This window comes from Lycorma delicatula, chromosome 3, assembly GCF_047948215.1.
Source record: "Lycorma delicatula isolate Av1 chromosome 3, ASM4794821v1, whole genome shotgun sequence".
In the NCBI taxonomy this organism is placed as follows: Eukaryota; Metazoa; Arthropoda; class Insecta; order Hemiptera; family Fulgoridae; genus Lycorma; species Lycorma delicatula.
The window spans coordinates 212,508,411-212,525,195 of NC_134457.1; the positions used below are offsets into that span (position 1 = coordinate 212,508,411).

Genomic DNA, 16,785 nt, shown 5'->3' on the forward strand with positions numbered 1-16,785 from the left:
CTGTCTTTACACATCACCTTCTTCTGATCAAATAATTAAATAAGAGAGAACCATTTTGAATTAATCTGATTTCATGTTACTCCCACCTCATTACACCTTCCCATGTAAACCCCTTTAGTACACATGGGGTGAACTAACAAAACTCCTTACCTACTTCTAATCTGTTTATTTTTTTCCAGTCATCCTTATTCTACCCCCTTATACTAGAATTAATTGGCAATTCAATAATTATACAATCTCAAAGTAAAGAAAGTGAGTAGTTAGTGGAAAAAGAAATACTCAAAAGCACTGAATCGTAATTGTGTAAAAAATGAAATATTTCCCAAAATGTTATGTCTTAAAAATAATTTTAATTGGAGTGAAACAGATAGATATTGAGAAAGAAAGGTGCAATGTTTTTAAAAATTAGGTAAAGTGATTGACCCACCGAGTTGCCTTAGTGGTGAACGCGTCTTCCCAAATCAGCTGATGTGGAAGTCGAGAGCTCCAGCATTCAAGTCCTAGTAAAGTCAGTTATTTTTGTACAGATTTGAATACTAGATCGTGAATACCGGTGTTCTTTGGTGGTTGGGTTTCAATTAACCACACATCTCAGGAATGGTCGAACTGAGACTGTACAAGACTACACTTCATTTACACTCATACATATCATCCTCATTCATCCTCTGAAGTAATACTTGAACAGCAATTCCTGGAGGCTACACAGGAAAAAAGAGAGAAGTAAAGTGATCAAAGTAAGACTTTAGAATGATCAATTAATAAAAATGGATAAATAAAAAACAGTTAAACAATAACTATTGCAAAAAAATAAGCGACCTCACAATATTCAGGAAAAAACATTAGTTAGTTTATTTGTTGAGGACAGAAGTTTAAATAAAGCAACATTTAAACAATGAGAGAAGCAGAAAATAAAATATGATGGCGAGGGAAAAATATATTCTCTTCAAAATCTGGCTTTTATTTGCTTGCAAGATATTGAAATGATCAAAAACTGAAATAAATAGAAAAGGAACAAGGAAACAAAGTAGAATGATGATTTAATGAAGTGGATGGGCGATAGAATAATTTAACAATTCAGGTGGGCTTATTTTTCAAAACTTTGACCCCTTTGGAGGACTGGATACTTCAGTCAAAATTTTCTGAAAGACATCCCCCTAATTTTGATGAAGAACCTGAATCAGGTCTCAAAACCCAGAAGACGAATAGTCTGCATTCACCCAAACTGAATTGGTAGATTACTCGGCATCAAAGTCCTGCCTTATTGGAAAGATTTGATGAAGTTTACTTCCAAAAATGCACACTCCTATATTAAATAGTAACTATCATTCCTGGAGTGGAGCAGAACCATTTCTGAGATATAATTGAAAGGTTCTGGATCCAGATCCTGGTCAGACTTTGCATTTTTCACATTCTACAAAATTAGTCTCATCACAAAAAAGTTATAGGCTGCTGTAACTGAACACATGCCTGTAGTTACCAAAGAGTGAACTAAATAAATAAAAGGAAATGTAGGTATATTTTCTAACAATAAAGATTATTTAAAATTGATTTAAATTAACAATGAAAATTAAAATTGGTTATAAGAATTAATTGCTTTTTATTTATTTCAAACAAATTTCTAGGTTAAGTGTTGTCGACGAATGGCTTCGATGGCACGTAATTCATAATCTTGTGGTGGCCCTGAAAAGGGAGGTTTTTTGCGTTAGCTCTGAGAAGAGCTGTTGGGTCCGGAAGCTGGTCTCCGGTGAAGTCGGGATTTGTGGCTCGGCCATTGAAGTCCGACCAGGCTTTCCCTCAGCGGCAGTTGGGTCCCCACTAAAGCATAGCAGTGATCGCCCACAGAGACCTGCAGTGTCGGGTCGGCGTCGGTCGTCCTTTGCCGGCGCGGCCGAGGCGATTCTTCCCGAGCGATTCCACGCTGGGCCGGCTCCTGCTGCTGAGTCCGCCGCGGCCAGGGCCATTGAAGCCCGGCGAGCTGGAGCGGAAAGGTAGCGTCCGCGTCCAGCGGCTTCCTTGGCGGGCCGGCCAGGCCTGCTGCTCCGGCGGGGGTTTTGCCATCCGCCGGGAGGTCCCACGTTGAGCCGGCCGGGGAACTTCTGTCTTTTCCAACTTCTTCTGATTTTTTTTCTTGGTCTTCTCCAGGTGGTGGTCGCCGATGAATTGCATTCAGTTTCGTGGTGCACGCTCTTTTATTGGAGCCTGAGAATGGTGGGGCTGCAGCACCGCTATGGTGGGAGAACTGCATCGTCATCTGCGCGGCAGTAATGATGCTTGTATCAGCGCGTCCGTATACTGTGCGGCAATTCGTATCTGAGTTGTTATACCGTTCGCCCGCCGATATTAAATTAGGTATATATGTGGTAATAGTGTAAAACTGCAACCTATATCAAAAGCAACTGTATGAATCAATAATATCCTAATTCCTTTACTAATCTTGTAGACTATCTGAAGACCTCAAGTCCTACCACATAGTCACATTTCCATCATTTTCGTGCATATACATACACATACACACACACACACACACCTGCATGCACACTCTCACACTCACCCAACCACCTTCCCACACACATATTCTCATACACTTTAACATGTAATGTGATTAATTAGCATAAAGTACCTTTTTGTAATAATAGTAGGTCTGAATATATACCGTTAATTCAAAACATTACACAACTCTTAGATAGCTCTGAAGAAATATACAATAAGATGAAAAAAATCAAACTTTAAAAAAACTGAATTTATTATTATTATTAAAAATAATATCACTTCTCTTTTAACGACAAATCTTGATCATGTATCCTCTTCCTTCTCTCTTTTTTTCTACGATTTTCCCTCTTAGGATTAAGTAAATATTCACATTTATAGCAAATCCTATTAACTACTTGAAATTCATTTCCAGGGAAGTCTATAAGCATTATTTTCTTCAGTTTATCTTCTTTACCCTACAGAATAACATATATGTTTACTATGCATTTACAATAAAAAAAATAAACAGCAGCACATAATTTTAAAAACATTTATACAATTATATTATACACCTAAAGAAAAATCATAAAAGAACTATTTAGAATTGAAGTTTAAAGGATTGCTCAGAATTAAGCTGCAATATTAAAAATGGTTTTCATCCATCATCAACCAAGTTAAGTGAAACTTTAGCAAGGAACTTACATAAACAAAAATAATTATATTAAATTATTATAGGCTTGATATAGGTTACCTACCTACCTTTCTTAAAATAACATTTTTATCTATCTATCCTTTATAAGAGGTGTGCAATAGGTCAATAGTGAACTACCTGAATTAAAAATTTAGCTCTGTTGCAGACTGATTGTCTACAGCAATACACCAACAAGGACACCTTTTTTGGCCTTGTGGCCCTCCTAAACTCTTCCTAGATACTTGTATATCTAGAAGAAATAGACTGTTGTTGTTCTTACTTCTCATCATCAATGACATAAGGTGATTGGTGTCCCCTCGCATATGTGAATAATCTGCTTTACAAACTGTATAACACCCAACATCCTTATTCAGGATGATGAAGACTACTGTAAGATAGCAACAAAAATGGAAGAAGAAGCACAGCAGCCGCCTGACAGAAGAGTGAAGAGGCCTGTACTTTCCTTTGTGTTGTCCTTTTCAGGGCTCACAGGTCTTTTGAGGTTATGGTCTAAAATTATTTACAACCAGATATATGGAATATATGGAAAGACAGGCTAAAAAAGAAGTAACTACTTCTCAGAAATATAATCCAGTCCAGCCATCACCAGAAAAGAAGATGCTGCAAAGAAGAGGTTCATGAAACCTTAATTCACCTACCATCCTTCTTTTCTCTAGCTTACAATTTAGACCCATCATTAGCAAATATGCCATTCCCTTCAGCGAAGAGAGTGCATTGCATCTTCCAGCAACTAGGGCCCTATCAGGTGCATTCCTGCTAGACCAGAAGGCACAAGAACCAACAGCCCTTCAGTGAACAAACTGGAGGGAAATCATGTGAAAGATGCAAATACATTACTAATCTTCCAAGGCCAGCTGAAGTAATGCTTTTCAAATTGATCTGTAAGGTTCGGAATGCAATCCACAATTCCATTCATAAACAAAACCAATATACGTACAACCAATACTAATAAATAAATACCCGCCTGATAACAAGAAAGACCCAGCAGCAAGGAATGTCCAAGTTCTACAATTAATAGGGGGATATATATCTCCCACTATACTTGTGTTCCATTCCGTTACATACGAAATTTCAATAGTTTACAAGTTGTTGAGCTAAATTATTATTTTCAATTCACATCACTTTAAACAAAAGTTGTTTGTATTTTTTAATCTTATTCTGCACGAATTACTAAAAACACTTTATAATATGTCGTAAGTACTGCTAATTTTGCACTTAATACTTTTTACTGTTATTTCTTTTTTTTCCATTTATTTACTTATCTGATTTCCTATTTTCTTTAATATATTATTTCCTTAGCATCTATTGGTGATAAATGTTAACCATCAAAATTGTCATCTAATTTTAGATTTTAGGTACAATTTTTGTACATAATTTTTGAGGTTCTTTTTTGTTTATTGTCAATTTAAGTAGATAGAATTATGAGCTAAAATTAATAATTAATTTCTAATGTATAATTATAGTTATTTAATTAATTAATAATATTGCATCATTGGATAATAACTAACTCAAATCAAAATATACAATAAATGGGTAAATTACTAATTACTAGGACTGAAATAAATAAATTCTTACTGCAACAACAATTAACTGATTTTCTTTGACTTCAAATGCAGGAGCTAAAACCCTTATTATTTCTTTATTTGCATCTTCACCATAATTTGATGCATTTACATGCATTATTATAACGTCCCATTCTAAATCTAAAAGACAAAATAAAAGTAATATAATTATTATAATATGAATATCTTGGTATATTATTAATTAAAGTCGGTATTATGAACTTGCATCAACAAGTGAGAGAGTAGATTTAATGCAGGGAATATCAAATCAAAACAAATCTATCATCTGTTTCGATCAAATTTCATTTGCTCAATATAAAAACCATCAAATAAACTTATATTCATGTTCATACGTATTAAAGTAGGATTAGACTCATTTTAAGTAATGAAAAGACAAGTTTTATTTAATTTATAAAAAACAACGTAATTAATATAAACGTCAACAACAAAATGTTGAATGAAATCGTTAGCAGTAAATTTCTTGCTGTCAGTAGTTTTAGCTAGATCTATTTTAAACATTTACAACATTCAGATAAGATTTTAATATAGATATTTAATAATATTACATTGCATATATATAAATATTAGAGTATAATATTAAGATAATAAATAACAATTATAATTAAAATAACATTATAATATTAAAATTAAATAGAGATCAGTAATAATAAATACTTTTAAAACAAGAAACACAAATCATTTGGTTTAAGGATTTGTTGGGTATATGTTTTAAGAAAAATTACTATACTGAATATTATGAAAAATTAAACCCAACAGTTCATTATGTTCTCATTAAATCAAACATTAAACTCAGAGTTGTTTTGTGGGATATGTCATGTTCTAATCTACAGTAATTTTTAAAATTAAAAAAAAGCAATTACTTTTCTATTAAATATGAAAGGTCGGCAGGTTTCGTGAATTACTGAGTTTGTATATTTGCAATAACTGCAATAAAGCATTGTTACCCATTTTATTTTATTGACTGTCAGTATCAATGTTAATAAATGAATTGTCCGATAGAGTAAATGACAGAATTCACAAATTTAATGTCCTTTAATCCTTAATCATCTTCAGTCTTGAATTTTAATTAAAAATATATATCAGTTTGCAATAATAAAAATATTTACTATATAAAAAACTGCATCACGTTTTTTTTATTAAATCATAGACTAAGAAAGAAAGTGAATTTGGATTGAGAATGTATAGCTAAAACAAATTTTCCTGCTCTTAAATAATTTTATGAGTCATAATTTTCTTTCATCTTTATTTTTAGTTTTTAACTGTTGACACCGTAAACAAATAACAGTTTCTTCTTTAGAAAACCATTAAAATTTAAAGACATTTCTAAGTTTATTATTTTGTATTAATTAAAAAATAAGAAGCTTTGCTCTGTCTAGCTTACTGTTTAATGTTTAAATCTGTACATTTAAAAAAACATTGTTTGTATTATTCATTCATTTGATATAAATCAAGAATGTTTATAAAAACTGTTTCAAGAATTCAGGGGACAGTCCCCCACATAGAAGTAAAGAAAAAATGTATTATCAACATACGAGGTGTGTGAGAAAAGTAATAAGACTGACTTTTTACTTACCAAAGTTTTTATTTTTTTCAAACAACAATATTATCCCCTTCAAAGTAGTTCCCTTGGTCACCTATACACCAGCCTGGAGTCGTTGTTCCCACTCCTGGTAGCAGGGCTGGAAGGCTTCAACTGGTAGAGCTTTTAACTGGTCGGTCACAGTCTTTTGAATGTTCTCCAGAGTTCCAAAATGACGTCCTTTTAAGACACGTTTCAATTTCGGTAAAAGGGAAAAGTCACAAGGGCTCAAATCAGGTGAATAGGAGGGTTGAGGAACCGTAGGAATGCGTTTGAGGTCAAAAAAGTCCTGATGGAAATAACCGTGTGACACGGATCATTGTCATGATGAAGCATCCACTTGTCTGCAATGTCTGGTCTCACGCGAATCACTCTTTTCCTGAGCATTTCAAGGGCACCTTCGTAAAACACTTGGTTGACAGTTTGTCCTGGAAGAACAAATTCTTTATGCACGATACCCCTACTGTCAAAATAGCAAATCGGCACGGTTTTGATCTTTAATTTGCTCATTCGACATTTTTTCGGTCGAGGAGATGACGGAGTGTGCCACTCTTCGCTTTGCCGCTTTGTTTCAGGATCGTACTCAAATATCCAGGATTCATCACCTGTGATCACACGATTGAAGAATTCTTGCTCATTGTCAATCCTCTCAAGATCAACGCACACGTTTCTTCGATTGTCCTTCTGTTCCGTTGTTAGGTTTTTCGGCACCCAATTTCGCATGTCCAAATCGTCTGTCAAAATTTGATGTACAGCGTTTAGGTTTTAAGAAAAATGGGGTAAGGTAAAACACGAAAAGATTTTGTCGGAAAATAGACTTTTTATGTTTGGAATAAAAAACTTTGTTAATTTACCAATAAACAAATAGAAATTTCTAGTTACCTTTGTACAAATTTTAATTCTGAGAAAATTGATGTAAATAACGTTTATTAAAATTAAACATAAATTTGAGAAGTTCAGCTTTAATTAGAAGCAAAAAATGCAAACTGGATTGGAAAAGTGATACGATTTAAACAGAACAATTTTCATCAATATCTGAACAACATAATGTAAATGAAAACAAATAGAAAACTTATCAATAAAATAAAACAATAAAAAATAGATTAAAAAAATAAAAATCACATACTTTTTGTTTTTTTTTTTTTTTTATTCTAAAAAGTATTAAATATCTAAATGGTTAATTGATAAAGCTTAAACATTTCTTCAAAGCAGTTGCTCAATGTGGTAACCATTCTCTTCAATGCATAGTTCAGCTCGGAGAATCCATGCTCGTCGCACACGTCTAATAGCATCATTATCATTCCTAATAGTAGCTCCACCTCCTGTTAAACGATATCTCAATTCTTGTTGGGTGTCAATACGGGCAATAGATTAACGACTTCATTCAACCCCAAAGGAAAAAGTCCACTGACGTGAGATCGAGAGATCTATCGGGCTATTTTACTGGTCCGTTTCGACCAATCTATTACTTAACTAAATGTGTTATTTAAATGATACATCACATTCCAACAGTATTAAACAGGTATGCCATCATTGAAAAACCACATCTGTAATCTATCTGCAAGTGGAATATCTTCCAAGAGTTCCATCAGATTTGTTTGCAAAATGCAAGTACCCCTCTTCATTGAGCCTTGGCGGTAAGAAAAAAAGGTCTATGAGATTATCACTAAGCGACTACACCACACATTAAAAGAAAAAGTGCATTGGAAATTATCTTAGCATCTTCTGGATTCTCTTCTGCCCAAGTGTGAGTCTTTCGATAATTTACATTGCCATTTCTTTTAAAATAGCATTCATCAGTAATTAGAGTATTACATAGGAAATCGGGATGATTTTCATATTTTGTAATTAACCATCGACAGAATTTCTGCTTACTAAGAAACATAAGGAGTTCATTGATTTCCTCTTGCGTTAGATTAACTTAACATATAAAATATCTTATAAATTGTAAATCTTATAATATTAGCTACGTAGCAGTTGAATAACTGTTAAGTTATTCAAATGCTACATATGTTAACACAGTAAACTTAACATACCAGTATGTTATTTAAAGGTAGTACAAATAATTACTTTACCTGCAATCATACTTTCCACTCGATTAACTGATACTAGAACATGTAGATAATAATTTCCATAATCATCAGCACTTACAATATCAATTTCCTTTGAATCACTGTCAGTAGGAAGATAACTACCAAATATGACATTCTGCAAAATGATATTCTATGAGACTGAATAATAACTGAAATAAAATTTTAATTAAAATAAAATATAACTTTTTATTTTATATAATGTTTAAATTAGAATGAAAACATCATTTGTATAATACTGGTAAACTAATAAATATACGGTTAAGTATTTAAAATTATTTAAGTTACATTGTTCCCTGAATATCTGTGTGTTTTTTTTTTCTTAAATCAGTCAGTTTTTATTAACAGTGAAATATGTTAAATTCATAGCATAAACAATAGTAATTTACTACAGTACTAATATGAAGACTTCTAATAATTAGTTAAAATACTAATTAATTGGAACATTCTACTGTCATTTCTATCGTGTGATTTTTTGCAAATTTTCTTTACTTTAAATAAAGATTTCATACAAGTGCAATACCATTTAAAATTTGTGAGTTGACCTCTCTGAGATATCAAGTGGACCACAATTTCAATTCTAATATCAAACGATTAATTAACTGAATTATAAAATATTTTGAAAGTTTTACCTCTATATCTCAACTAGTTTTAATATTAAACACAGGTTGCTATTCCTTGGCCTAATAATAATAATAATATATAATTAAGGAAATCACTTTCTTCTCAGTATTAAAATTTCTAATTTTAAGTTGAATGACTAAAATTCTAAGTACAACAACCTTCATATGAACAAATGTTACTGGACAATGAATATAAATGCTGAAAAGAAAGTAGCTAGTAGCTGTGTTTTAAGCATAACTTTTCAATGAAATAGCTTGATTCCAATCTTCAGACATATTTTCCCAATAATATTCTTCCTTTAGGATTACTCTAGGAGTACTCTTTCAAGATTTTATTTATTCTTTTAAAAATGATTCAAAATTTGTAAATTATTGTAAAAGAGTAAAACACCAATGCGATCCGGTTCATAAGATTTGTCATTCAAAAAGCCAACATAATGGTAGTATTCTACATATTTGTTCTCAGCAATAAATACTCCAAAATAAATATAAAAAAAGATAGTCATCAAAAATAAAAAACAATAAATACACTTTTATGGCAAAAATTTCTGTTTTCTGATATTCTCATGGTTACAAGCTGTTATTGAATTAAGAAGTATTTCAGAAATGTTTGAAATATTTTTTTATAATTTTATGTGCCAACCAAAATATAAAATTAAAAAAATAATAATTTAGGCACAATACTTACCTGACTAATGCATATTAAATAGCCTAATAAAAACAAATAAATAGGTCGAAATTTGCTTATCATTTCCCATGAGATATATTACGTTAATATCATCAATGAACAAAAAAATATACTTCTTACAAAATTATTGACATTTCTCAGTCATCAGATAAGAGAGAATGAAGTTTTAACATTTAAGAATGTTGTTATAACTGATATACATCTGTTATTGCATTCTATTTAATGCTGTTCCGAAGATAACCAGCTCATAAAACATATATTTGAAAAACAAAATATTTGATAAACAGACTAAAGAAAAATTTATTAATATCATAATGAAAAAGTAAAAATACTAAAAAAACAAATTAATATATGTAAAACAAATATAATTACATAATGTAAATTTTCTGAACGAATAACTATTCTCAAAATTAAAACTGTTATTTTACAAACTTCAATTTTAAACATGTAACAACCACAATCTTTTTTTTCTGTTTTTCAAGATTAAATAAAATAATCAGCTGTAGGTAGTAAAAATACCTTAAAAAACTTCTTTTTTTGTCTTCAGTCATTTGAATGGTTTGATTCAGCTCTCCAAGATTCCCTACAAGTGCTAGGCGTTTAATTTCGGTATAAGCCCTACATCCTACATCCCTAACAAATTTTTTACATATTCCAAACGTTACATGCCTGCACAATTTTTTTCACCTGCCTGTCCCTCCAATATTAAAGCGACTATTCCAGGATGCCTTAATATTAGGCCTATAAGTCTGTCTCTTCTTTTAACTGATTGCTTTTCGGCCTCTTGTCCGGTACTGCAAACATGCATTGCATTGCCGGTTGCTTTTTCAGCAATAGCAGTGTTCTATGTTCTCGTCGTCGAGCTTCAACAACGATCAGTGGCGGTTAGTCAACCTACGTTGCTGCAGAGTGTTACACAAAACAGCGGCGTAGTGTGTTGCAGTAGTGCCACCGTCGGCTAAATAAGGACGTTTCCTTTGTGTGTCGGTGTCCCTATTTCGTAGTTTGTGAGGCCAAGCAAATTTCAGGTCCTCTAGCAGGTTCGGGAAGCGATTTCGCTTCGACCTCGCCGATGGTCATATATTAGGAGCGTTTTAGCTTTTGACTGTTCGAGCGGGAATGTGTAAGAACAGACAGCCTTGCTCGGACTACATTTGCGGACGCTCACCTGGTTTTGTGTCAGGTGGTAGGTACTTACAAGCTGTAAACGTAGTGCCTGGCGATGCAGCTGGTGTACTTTCTCTTTTAGCGGCATGGAGCGGCAATCCGGAGGAGATAGCCTGAACGAATTGGCGGGTTTCGCCAAGGACTTGGTGGCCGTTAACCCCTTCGCACCGCGAAGGTCGATCGGCAGGTTGCCGCCGAGGCCGCGGGCTAAGGATCCCGTGGTCTGCGCGAAGGAGGTACCCCTACCACCTCGTAATCAGGTGGCATTGCACGCAAAACCTGCGGTAGCCTCTGCTTCGCGTTGTGAATGGAAGGCGGTAGCTGGAACTGCACGAGAAAAGCACGGTGGCGAGGGGCGAGCCAAGTCGGAAGGGCGTCCTCTTGCGAAGTCGAGGGGGGCTGATGACAGCGGTGTGATCTACCCTGAGCGGGAGGTCTCCGGGGAGAAGCCTGTAAAGGTGAACTCCGGGTACAACAGTTTAGGGCGGATCGAGGAGATGCGGGTCGCACGGTCCAAAATCTCCTCAAAGAAGGATTCGCGTATTTCGGTCGAGTTTCGGCAGCTTGTCGACTCGTACCTGTCTGAATGTAGCTCGATGGTTGCTGAGCTGGCGTTAAAATGTGAGGGCCTCCAGGGCGCTAACCGTGCCTTAGATTGATCGGCTGTCGGGTAAGGTGGACCAGATAGTGGAAGGAGTCAGGGACTTGAAAACCGGCAACGGGGAGGGTCCTTGGTGAGATCCACACTTCTTTGAAACGGGTGGAGGAAAGGTAAAAAAGCCTGTCTCCTTCGCTGCGGTAACAGCCACACCTGGGTCTAAGCGGGTTAGTTCCCCGCCGTCAGCCCAGGCGCCGGCTAACAAAATTAAGCGGGCCACCGTGAAGGTGGTCCCAGTAACGCCTGGTCCGGGGACTTCGTCTGCGGTGACGAAGCTGACTCTGAAAAAGGTCCTGGACTGGACCCGCGTAGAGAAATGTTCCAGCTCTAACGGGTCAAAAAACAAGGGAACATGGAGTAGTCCTGGAGGTCATAAACGAGCAGCAGGCGAAGCGGCTGCTGGAGGCCGACGTTCTGAATGGCTTATTGGGTATTATTTAGTGGCGGTTATTAGTTTTAAGTTTTATTTATGGGCGGATTTGATGATTTGCATTCCTATCCGTATGGATCAGCGTGAAAATTATTATTTACTGGGTCTAACCATGGGAGATTAGGCTTTTGAACCTCCTTCTCCTGGCGTGATTCCCCTTCAGTTGGTCGACTGAAGTCCTTTCGGTACTAGCACCTTATGGGCTAGCAGGAATAATTCAATTGATGTTTGAAGTGGTAAGAAGAGGAGTACTTACATAAACATAATCAATAAATCATCCAGACACACAAAAGTCCAGGAAGGGGTTGGGGGACCGCATGGCCGTTGTCAATTGTCTATGTTGTGTTGTGGAATCTAAAACATAAGAAACAGAAACACACACACAAAAAAAGGAATGGTTTTATTTTATTTTGTTTGGGAAGGAAAGGAAGTGGAGGCAATAGTTTTTTCCTAGGTACGGCGGTTACAACAACTGTCCTGTGAGTGGAATTGTATGTAGCCCGGAGTATATTTTTTCTTTGGGATGCCTACTGGGATTGGGCATTGCTTAAAAAAAATATATATGCAATATATATATATATATATATATATATATATATATATATATATATGTATATACACGTTCCGTTTACGGCCTCTTCGTGGGACGTGTGTGGAGTGTTGTATACGTTGTTACAATTTTGACAAAACTTTATTTATAAAAATGGTAATTTTCGCGCGGTTTCCATTTATAGGGTACGCGATATAGAGGCTCCTAGGCCTGGTTTGTCGTTTTTCGATCCCCGTACTGCCTCTTCACGGTAGTTCGTCCAATACGGCGTGAGGCCGTTTCCGTACACCCTGTGGAGCAGGGTCCTCTCAGCAGATATCCCGAAGATGGCTGTGTTCGGACACGGCCCCTCTCCCGAACAATCTGAGCTCCTGCGCCACCACCACTTCGGATAGGTTTTTAATTCCGTATCGTGACGTTTCTGACGAACCGCGGTATTCCAAATATCGTCAGTAATGCTATGTTTTGAACTGTTTCCAATTTATTTTGAAGCGTAGAGCTCAACAAAGCTCCCCATGCCGGGTTAAGCATATGGAGTTGTTTTGACTCCCGACAGCGGCATATCGTTGACGTAGGTCGTGTATAAGAACTGCGAAAGCACTGCTCCTCGGGGGGCTCCAGTGGCTATGTCTGGGGTGGAGGAGATTGTTCTCCCTACGCGTAAAGCAAAATTGTCGGTCTAGTAAATAAGACCGTATCAATTTGACAGGGAATCGTTGTTTATACAGCAAGCCGCTATGCCAAACTTCGTCAAAGGCTTTAGCCACATCTAGAAAAACGGCTGCAGATACCGCTTTTTTATTTAGACTTCCGACAAGACTGTCGATTATTTTAACCAGTTGGAGGGTCGTCGAGTATACCTTTTTTCCCAATTGTCGCCTAAGTCTCTCCAAGAAAATCATTTCGAATAGCTTTGATAACACTGGTAATAAGGAGATCGGTCTGTAATTCTGGAGAAAGAGCACACTTTTCCAGGTTTGGATAGGCATACCACCTTTGCAGTTTTCCAGCAATTTGAAAAATATCCAACGTACAAAATTGACGTGAATATTGTGGTTATGATCGCTATAAGAACGGGTGGAACATTCCGGAATGCGCGGGCACCTATCCCGTCGACACCCGGAGCCTTGTGGCTTTGATTGCTGCGCAAACCTCCGACTCAGTGACTTGGTTTATTTCTAGTGGGGCGTCCTCCACCTGTGCTAAATAGTCTATGAGTTAGGACTCTACCTCGGTTTGTGTGGTCGTCGTTCGGCGGGACGGGAGGGGGGTTTGGAGTAAACTGGTTCTCCAGGGTGTCGGCAAAAACCTCCGCCTTGTCCGCCTCCGAATATGCAAGAAGGCCTCGTTGCCCCACAACCGGTGGTGAGGCTTCTTTCATTCTCATAGTTTTTTGTTGAGCCTGAAAACCGAGGAGTTGTCGTCTGAAACCGAAGCGATGTATTCGTTCCACAAATCCCCAGCAGCTGTTTCACTCTTTCCGTTTGAATACAAAAAGCCCTTTTATCATCATGAAAAAAGCCTTTTTTCATTATAGGGTGATTCGGTATCTCCTCCGGCGCTCTCTGCTATAGCCTCAGAGATGTGACGTGGGAGATTATTACGGATAGGCCTCGTGGTCTTTTCCGAAGACCTGTTTGACAGAGCCTCGGTCATTGATGACGTAACGTGTTCAACCATGTCGTCGATTAAAATAAATAAATTTATTTTATTAGATTAAATTAATTTAAGAAATAAGAATAAAATTGTTTATAAAAATTCAATAATATTTACTAGAATATAAACTAAAATATCTTATAATAATAAATTAGATAGTTTTTAAACTATGGTTTAAAACTTATCCAGTCGTTGACAATAGCAATGGTATGTGGCTGCTAGCCTGGGTGGGTGTCCTAACGGGATGTTGCCATCACATGGTCAGGGACACAGGTGGGCCGGAAACGAAGTATAACAGTAACACACAAGCACTAGTAACACATACTAACACAAGAGCACCATTAAACACAACCTTCCACTTTCACTTCTCGACAGAGATTACGCATAGTATAGGGAATACAGGAAAGGTATAAATTTAATGTAAATGAGTAGTGGATGGTGTAATGTGAGGGAAAGAGTGAAATGCTAAAAAAGCTTGTAATCATAATATTTCCAAATTTGAACTCAGGAGTACACATTAAGTAATGGGTTAGAGAAACAATGTGTGTGTGCATGCGTGCGCGTTAACATGCATGTGTGTATCCAAAAACATTCAATTATAAGGTTTGATGGGGCTGAGAACATTTGCAGATATCAGTAGATATAAGAATAGATTTTTAAAATAATTCTATTCAGTTCAAAATAATTTACATTCATTAAAATTATCAATGTTGTATCAAGGTTAAAGATAGTTTTACCTCATTGGTAAATTATTGGAAAGAGCAAAAGAGATAAGATATCATTCAGTGATCAAGGCCAATATTACAAAACTTTTATTTATAATTTAAAATGAATTATTTTAATTGTCTATTACAAGTGTTATTATAATTACTTTTGTATCAGTAATTATTTCTTTTCTTCTTTTTTTGTATAAATTAACTAAAGCAAATTAAAGAAGAATTATAAACTTGATAGCTGATCAATTGGTCATGTTTATGAAATTTTGTTATTATTGTTGAATATGAAATGTAAAACTTTATTATTATAATTATATTAAATCTCCTCAATTTTTCTCCATGCTCTATCCAGAGTTGGTACATTGAACTGCAAGAACTTCCATTGCAGTAACTAAATAAATAGCAAAAAACAATAAGTCAATTGCAAAAATATTTTTATAGAATAATTTTAATAACTTTTTACTTTAACTTAATAGCTTAACTATTTTGCTAATTTTCTTTTTTTTTACTGAAATTGAAACATTAATTGTCAATGTATATATAATTTTTGTTGGAATGATTACTAATGAAACAGAGAAAAATTATTTAAATACCTTTTGTTTAATAAAGTATGTGTGATGTTTTTCAATTAAATCTATTAACTCACCCTTCGTGGCAAGTGTTTTAATTTCATAAACCAGACTCTATGCCTCACTAGAAACACATAAATGGGCTGACAGAATTGTAAAAATTAAGAGCACAAAAACCCTTTAGGTAGAAATATGTACAGGTAGATGCGAATAAATAAAATAATAAAAATAAATTAATTTTACTGTTTGTTTTATACAATTATCTACAATTTATTGAACTATAATAATTTTTTGAAATATATTTTTTATTACAATTTTCTAAATATCTAATTTCTCTAGATTATTAAATCTAGAAAGAACAGATTGTTAAATGCTGCCAATTAACGTGACTATGGATGTGTTGACTCCTGTTTATATATGCAAGTTTTCTATAAAGAATTGTTTTCCTATTTTTAACATCTTTTACAATAATATATTCAAATAATATGAAAATTACTAGATTTGAATTCAATAAGCCATTTTATTTTTTTAATTTAAATTATTTAATATATTCTAAAAAAATATATTATAAATTTATGTGAATTATTTTACCAAACTATGAAAATAATAAAAATGATATTTATTATATCTAGTATTAAATATTCTTACATGATTCTTGATTAAACATCAAGAAATTTTTAAGATAGCTTAGTTTAATGGCTCTATGATCTTGCCCATGGAAATAACTAGTTCCTTTCATATAACTCTCAAAAGGAATGTCCTCAGCCTTGATATTTCTTACCTCTTATTTTATGCTATCCTGAGCACTTTTTTCCCCCTTTTGGCAGGTAAGACCATGTTTTGAAGTTTAACCAATTGATCTCTGTATGATTTCTGTTAAGTCAACAAATATCTGGTTCATTTTGTCGATTTGAGTTTGCAGACAATTGCGTGTGTGTGATTACAGCGTGTCACATATCTGGACCACCAGGCCAGAATGTGTTACCAATTAGAATCAAAAAAGAATGGTAGATAGCAGACAGTTTTAAGAAGCTTCCAGCATTAAAATATAACTAAATAGTCTGACTGTGCCTCAAACTGTCTATCTCCTGCACTACTATCTTTTGACAACTCACACAGGATTTACTTTGTCCAACAATTAAATGTTATGTCTTGAGTTCTAGCATACACACTAGAATTTAACTAAATCGATTCTTTAATTTTTTTTGGAAACTTTGTGGAGTAATGTAACACCTTTCAACTAAAACTAATAAAACTTAAAATTTTCAGGTTTTTTTTAAAAAGAAATAACACAA

The 16,785-nt window shown here is 34.7% G+C and overlaps 1 protein-coding gene across 1 annotated transcript; it reads right to left on the reverse strand.

Annotated features, from left to right (window-relative positions):
* Positions 1-2,725: 2,725 nt before the first annotated feature.
* LOC142321085 (uncharacterized) lies at positions 2,726-9,977 on the reverse strand. Its single transcript, XM_075359087.1, has 4 exons — positions 9,745-9,977; positions 8,419-8,551; positions 4,757-4,884; positions 2,726-2,945 (listed from the first exon to the last, which is right to left on the reverse strand). Exons 1-4 carry the CDS (start codon positions 9,805-9,807, stop codon positions 2,766-2,768), a joined length of 504 nt encoding a protein of 167 aa, XP_075215202.1. The 5' UTR covers positions 9,808-9,977; the 3' UTR covers positions 2,726-2,765.
* Positions 9,978-16,785: the final 6,808 nt, after the last annotated feature.

Coding starts and splice junctions, on each gene's coding strand:
- LOC142321085 (XM_075359087.1), bottom strand. CDS start 9,807: ATGATAAGCAAATTTCGACCTATTTATTTGTTTTTATTAGGCTATTTA. Junction 4,885..8,418: donor AGTGGAAAGTATGATTGCAG/GTAAAGTAATTA, acceptor TTTGTCTTTTAG/ATTTAGAATGGGACGTTATA. Junction 2,946..4,756: donor ATCAGTTAATTGTTGTTGCA/GTAAGAATTTAT, acceptor GTTATTCTGTAG/GGTAAAGAAGATAAACTGAA.